The sequence below is a fragment of the Capricornis sumatraensis genome, chromosome 4, assembly GCF_032405125.1.
Source record: "Capricornis sumatraensis isolate serow.1 chromosome 4, serow.2, whole genome shotgun sequence".
Classification (NCBI taxonomy): domain Eukaryota; kingdom Metazoa; phylum Chordata; class Mammalia; order Artiodactyla; family Bovidae; genus Capricornis; species Capricornis sumatraensis.
In genome coordinates this window covers 152,827,509-152,834,308 of record NC_091072.1, presented here as the reverse complement: position 1 = coordinate 152,834,308, position 6,800 = coordinate 152,827,509, and the positions used below count along the sequence as shown (strand labels likewise).

General features: G+C 61.2%; 1 protein-coding gene across 1 annotated transcript in view; it reads right to left on the bottom strand.

The window, feature by feature from the left end:
• Positions 1–507: 507 nt before the first annotated feature.
• The window catches only part of CACNA1C (calcium voltage-gated channel subunit alpha1 C), a 343,814-nt gene continuing 337,521 nt past the window's right edge, over positions 508–6,800 (bottom strand). Inside the window, exons 47-51 of the mRNA XM_068971534.1 lie at positions 5,460–5,588; positions 3,542–3,648; positions 3,219–3,322; positions 1,607–1,936; positions 508–810 (exon numbers count right to left, since the gene is read on the bottom strand). Coding sequence (XP_068827635.1) covers positions 508–810; positions 1,607–1,936; positions 3,219–3,322; positions 3,542–3,648; positions 5,460–5,588 — 973 coding nt within the window. The remainder of the gene's footprint in view (positions 811–1,606; positions 1,937–3,218; positions 3,323–3,541; positions 3,649–5,459; positions 5,589–6,800) is intronic.

Here is a 6,800-nt window from a genome sequence, read left to right as displayed (position 1 = left end):
GGACAGTCACCACTGGTCTTGGCCCGGCGGGCACGCCCGCTCCCCTGGGCCCGCGACTGTGGCCTGGCAGGAAGGGTCCAGACACAGGTGGCGTGGGTGGCCGTGGCCGGCCTCCTCCTCCCCAGGGGCGGGCCGGGTCCTCCTTCCTTCTGTGGACGCACAGGGCCCTGGCTCTATGGGGACAGTGAGGCTCATACTGAATATGTGCAAAATGAGTTTTTTACAAGCAAAGTTGAAAGACACCCGTTTAGCATAGGGTCCTTTGGGTGAGGGCTGGGAAGCCAAGGCGGACCCCTCCCTGGCGCCCGCGCCCCCGCCCCCACCGCCCCCGCTGGACACGGACTGCGGCTGCTTCTCTCCTGGCCACCCGACTTGGTCTTGTCCCCACGAAATGAATGAAGACGCTGTTCCGGTTAACTCCAGGCCGCGAGAACAGTGAGGCACTTCTGAAACGAACCCATTAGGAACATTGAGACAAATAAAAAGCCGGCGTCTCCAGCCCGGCTGCTACAGGCCGCTGGCGAAGGCCCTGCTGTCCCGGGGCTCCTCTGCGCCCTGGCGGGGCTCGGCGCTGGGCGCCCAGGCTGCGTCCTCCACGCCCCCCACTCGGTCCGGCCCCGGGTCCCTGCAGTTTGCACACGGGAGCAGGGTGCCATTGGGGCTCTGCCCGGCGCCCCCACTGAGGATGTCGTCGGCTGCGCTCTCCATCTCCTCGATGGTCATGTCGCAGGCGTCGGCCAGCTCCTGCGTGGTGGCCTCGAGAAACCTGGGGTCCTGAGCAAACTGCCCCAATCCTTCCGAGATCAAGACCTGGGGGACACGGACCGGGGACGTTACTGTGAGCCCAGCCCTTCCCCATGGGGCTGGCGCAGGGGCTTCTGAGGGGTCGCCTGGGGAAGAGTGTGTGTATGCGTGCATGCGTGTGTGCGCACACAGGTGTGGGTGGGCCTGCACGCCAGGAAGGAGTGTGATGGAGTGCCCCAGGACACTCGGGCGTGCAGGCCCGAGGAGGGGCCTCTCGGGGTGGGGCCCTGTCAGCAGATGCAGGCGGGCTGCATGCATGGAGGGAGCAGGCGCCTGGTCCTCCCCCAGGGTCCTCCCCCGGGGTGCCCTGACGTGACTCTTTCCAGGCAGCTGTCAGGCTTCTCTGGTGACACCTGGCCCAGTGCGCCGGCTGCATTTGGGGGCTGAGGATCTGGGGACAGTGTGTGTGTGTGTGTGTGTGTGTGTGTGTGTGTGTGTGTGTGGAATACACCTGGCACCCACCCCGTTTGTCCTGAAGCACCTGCCCCCTTCCTGGTGGCCTTGGGGACGCAGCAGCTGAGCCTAGGTGACCCCCTCCTGTCCAGTATGCTCCCCACCTGCCTTGTCCCCTCCTCCCGCTCGGAGTTCACTCACGGCCCCTCCCCGCAGAGCTCCACTGATCTCCTGGCTGGTGTGACCACTCTTCCTCAGCCTGCTGGGCACTCACATGGATTGGAGACCTAAGTGAGTGTCTTTCTGGCCAAGAGACTTGATGTTCCATGTGCTTGGGAGAACCAGGCTCTCCTCCGTTCTGCCTGAACCCCTCTACCGCCCAGCCCTCAGGCACTGCCCAAGCACTCACCGCCTCTACCAGGCTGCTGGCACTGCCGTGGAACGGCCGGCCCTGGGGCCCTGCCGGGCTGGGCACAGTGAGTGACACGGGCCGGGCCCTCCGGGGGGTGCCAACGACCCCGCAGGGCGTGGGCTCCCCGACGTGGGGGTCGCAGTGGATGGATGGGAAGCTGCTGGTGAGCTTGTCGCTGGACTCGGCCCCCTCCAGCCGCAGGGTGGGCACAGGCCGCAGAGGCCAGGCTGGGCCAGGTGTGGCGGGGGGTGTGAGGCGTGGTGGGGGGAGGGTCCCGGGGGGATGGCTTCTCTGCAGGAGGGGGCTCAGGCCCGCCACTGCCAGTGCCTGTGGACAGGATGGGAGAGCATTGAGTCAGGGGACCTCCACCCTGTCCCCATCTCTGACCCCTCCCGGTGTTTGCACCCTCGCGGTCATGCACCCAGACCCAGGGATCGTCTCAACTGCCCTAACAGACCCTGTGACATCAGTCAGCCGGGATCCTTCTCCCCTGAGCTCAGAAGGCCAAGGCCCAGTGGGCTCACGGTCATCTTCCCTCTAGTCCCAGCCCTGCCCCTGTTGGCTGTGTATCCTCTCCACCAGCTCTGATGTGATAGGCCATGGGGAGTGACCCTGCCTAGAGGCGAGGCCCAGCCTGAGGGCCAAAGATGGGTTGGAGGGGATCACGAATTCAGAACAAAGAGAGGGAGGGTCTTCCTTTGGGCACCATCAGCAGAGGAGAGACCAGCTCCTAGGAATCCCTCAGCAGTGCACGGGGTGTTCCCAGCCTGCCGGCCTCTCCTCCCTGGGGCCCCCAGAGAGCTGCTGACATTCCAGAAAGCTCCATGGAGACCACGCATTCTCTGGCAACAGCACTCAGGCTGAGCAAAACCTGAGCAGAAATGCCCTCACCCGGGCAGAGCAATTCTGCCTGTCTTGTGCTAACTATAAGCCCTAATGGGCACCAAACACCTTTGGGATAAAAAAAGCCATTTAAAGCAAAAGCTCATGATAAGGAAGTGTAATCAAGGAGGTGAGAAGGTGGGGGAGAGTCCAGTTTAGACCCTGATTTGCTGGGAGGAGAGAGACTGGCCTCGGGGATTGTTCAGCTGTTGGAAACCTCCATTGGGTCAAAGGTCCTAAGAGGAGCTTGAAGCTGGGGTCTTGGGTTTCACCCCCTCATTTGGGGTCACTCAGCCCAAGAGCCAGTTCAACTACTGAATCTGCCTGGACCTGCTTTCCTGACATATCTCTGCCCTGACCATGTTGCTGGAAGATTCTTTGGTTATTTCCATATTTCATGGATCTAATTTTGTGCTGCTCAATGTCCAGGCTCTAGCTACGAGTGACAGTTAGTTCTGGGGAGGGAACAGCTGGCCACTGGAGGGAGATGAGAGCTGCTGGTCCTTCCAACCTCCCAGGGTCTCTCCAGGACCACTTGGGTGTCCTGCCTGGGGGTACACGGTCCTCGGGTACGCAGAGCCCTTCCCCGAAGGCTATTTGGGCAGGGGAGGGGACGCAGTAGTGGTGTGGGACAGGAAGGGCGACTGGGGGTCTGGAGGCCTGCTCCTCGTCACAGGAAACCCAGCCCGCGGGGGAGGGGCAGCGGCCTGTCCCCAGGTGGGGCTACCTGATGGTGAACCAGGTGCAAAGGCAGGACTGTCTTCTGAGAGACGTCTCCCCCGGGATTCTTCTGTCGCTTCAGACATTCAAGGTGGAAGGAGGCCCTTCGACCTGTACACAGGTGATGACTCAGCACGGAAAGAGGACGTGGCTGCGACAGCTCACACCCAAGGAGGTGCAAGGATGTCCCCCCCATAGATGCAGCATTAGCACACGTCCAGCCCCAGGCCAGCTCCACCCTGGGGTCCATCCGGGAGGCCATCGCAGCCAGGCCTTGACATTCCTTGGTCACCCTTGTGTGACTGCCTCTAGAGAAGGGGGTGGGGTTACCTAGGGAGGCGGAGCGCAGGAAGCCCCTCTTTGGGGACAGACGGACGTCCCTCCTGTCCTCCTCGGGGGGAGTCAGCTGCCGATTCTCGTCATCCTGGTAGGAGAGCCTGGAACAGAGGACTTGAGACTGTCACCCCAGGACTTCTGATTCTCCCTTAGTGAGGGGACCCCGACGCTGCCTTCTACAGGCCACGGGGCAGCAGAAGCTCCCGGTGCCTCTGGCCTGTTCCCTGTGTGCCCCCCACGCCTCTGATGCTGGCAGGTGTGCACAAGCTGGTCACCACGGTTGAGAAAGCTGGAACACAGTTCTCGGTCCACAGCTCCTCTCTGGAATGGCCTGGACTCCTCTGTGCTCGCAGGTGGGTGCTGCCTATGCCGCCCCTCCCAGGGTGAGCCGAAGCGCGTGCCTCCCCACACTCTCCCGGCCTGCCCACCCTTGGTCAGCGGGAGCACAGGCGTGTGGTCATTGGTGACAGATGGTGGGGGGACCTTGGGGTGTCTAGTCAATGGCTCCTGGACTTTCTCAGGGGAACTCAGTGGGAAATGGCTCCTCCTGGCCTGGGGCGCGTGATGGCCACACGGAGGGCTGGACTCAGACCCCCAGGCCCCGAGCCTGCATCCACTGTGCCCGGGCCTGGGGCACTTCCCTGAAAACAGCCGCTGCAGGCCCTAGGCTGAAGGCACAGGCCCCAGTGGAGCTGCCTTGGCATTCAGCCCTTCCTGTCCCCAGCGAGGCTGCCCCCCGGTGCCCTCAGGACATAGCTGTCCTCCGGCTGCGCTGACCACGAGCCAGGAAGGTGCTGGGTAAAACCCACCAGACGTCCCTCTTACTGTCAGCTTGGCCACCCTCCTGTAACACTGTCTTACTGTTCAGCTCGTCCCCACTCTTGAGGACCCAGCTTCTGTTTGCCCCTTAGCTCCTCTGAATGTCTGTGCCCTGCTGTCTCCACCGCTGGGTGAGCAGCTAGGTAGGCAGTCTCCTCTGCTTTCCTCCCCGAGATCCTCTCATAAGCCCTCACTGGCTGCCGAGGCCGGCTCATCCACGCCGGGCAGTGGCCTGTGAGCACCGAGCGTGTGCAGAGGGCACAGATGATGGAGAGTGGCCACGTATTAATCCCTCCTCCGAATGTCAGAAGCCAGAAGGGCTGGCAGTTCCCTGTGATGAAGCGTTTCTCTCAGGAAAGTGTCTAGCATGGCTTCAGCTTGGTGAATAGTCACAGGTTATTAACAGTTACGAGACTTGGCAACAAATCTTCACAAAACAGTGCTGCCTTTGTGACACTGGCCACGCTACTTCCTGCTGTCCTGCCCCGTCCTCTGCTTTCTTTTAGGAGTGCTGGTTGTAACTGACTAAGCAAATGTCACAGCCCCCTCACAGGTCTGGACCTGCAGTTTAAAAACCCTTCCCTTTAACTGGATCTGGTGGAGCTCTCAGTTACGGCTGCCAACAGCGCCCTCTGCTGTCAGCTTTATTATACACAGCTTCAGGAACAGTCCTACTTAAAAGTGTTAGTCACTCAGTTGTGTCCGACTCTTTGCGACCCCATGGACTGTAGCCCCCCACGCTCCCCTGTCCATGGGCCTCTCTAGGTAAGGATATTAGAGTGGGCTGCCATTCCCTTCTCCAGGGGATCTTCCGGACCCAGGGACCAAACCTGGGTCTATTGCACGGCAGGCAGATTCGTTACCATCTGAGCCAGTCAAGGTATGCACGTGTGCATCTATTGAGCGTCACTGTAAACTGTATTCACGATGTCTGGTCACAGTCAAAAAAGCTTAGGGAAACAACATTAGATATTTCCCTGGAAGCATCATTTCTCAAGCAAGCGTCAAGCTAACCAGAGTGGGGGGCTTCCTTCCTCTTTGCAGCTGCTGGAGGAGGAGTTGGGGGCCCCTCCCCAGGGAGGGACAAGCTTACATCTCCGTGGAGACCAGGCTGGGCTCGCTGCTGTGCTCTGCGTCCTCGTCCACGCGCACGGCACAGGTCTCGTCCCCAGGGGCCTCTTCCTGACACAGCATGGCTATTGGGCTGTCCCGGGAGGGGCACCTAAAGTGTCCAGCATGGAGACAAATGTCAGCAGCTGCCAGCCCCTCCCCTCCCCCAGCAGGTAGGGACCACCACCACCACTGACGGACCCAGGAGTGTTCCTGTTAGGGTTCCGTGCAGGGGAGGGGCCTCGGGATTAGGATCCAAGGAGATCTGAGTTCTGAGCTGGTCAGTTTTCCCCGGCACAAGTCACGTTGCCCACCCATGCCTCAGCATCCCCACCAGTACAACTGTCTGTTTGTGTGGCTTCGGTTGTGACAAATGAAGCAGCTGATGAGATGGTGCTTTGGAGGGTGGGGTGGTGAGTCCTACACAAGGGCTGGGGCGGGGGCAGGGGGAGGGGCTGTCCCTCCTGCTGCTGTAGACACTTGCTGGGGCTTCCTGGGGTCATAGCTGACATGCCTTGAGTTTGATGTTGATTCTTAGAGAAAAGCACAGAGAAGAGGCCTCACACAGGGGCTTGCTCCTCTGAGCACAGGGCCCTGAGCCTGAGTCCCCTGAGTCCACTGAGCTGAGACCCTCACGCCAGAACATGCCCTGGGCTGAGCTCTCCCCTGGGCCCTGGGCTTCTGTTCATTGGGTCATGTGGTCTTTAGCTCTGGTCTCCGGCCCCCCTTTTCCATCTGCGTCCATCTTTCTCCCTAAAGGTCCTGAGAGTTGGGGTCCCTTTATGCTCAGACTCACAGGGAATCTGGGAGTCATTTCGGCTCATCCTCTCAGAACTGAGTGGGGGTCATTGTCCAGTTCTGACCCGGGGCCCATCAGCCACTCAGGGAGGATCCGAGTGGTTCTCAGGGGAGGCCCTGACCTCCCCTGGAGGGGGTGCCCTCCCCCAGGTGAAGGACACATGACACGGGAAGGCTCTCGCTGGCATGAACAGGAAGGGGAGGGCGTGGTGGGGCACACGGGGTGAGCTGGGGGTGGAGAATCACAGCAGGCGGGCAGCACCCCTGGGGGCAGAGCTGGCCCCACCCCCACTCAGCCCTGAGCTGCGAGGGGAGGGACATGGCCCAGGGCTGGGGCCTTGGCTAACTCAGGCGTGGTGGTGAAGGGGGCACGAACACCAAGGCAGGGAGCCTGCTTCTGGAAGGGACAAAGGCTGCTCAGGACACAGGTTGGGGGTTAGAGGTTACTTTTGGGCCTGAGCTCTTGCTGGCACTGCTGTTCTGCTCGGGTGAAGCAGCCAGATCCCCCGGCTGTGGAACCCAGCGC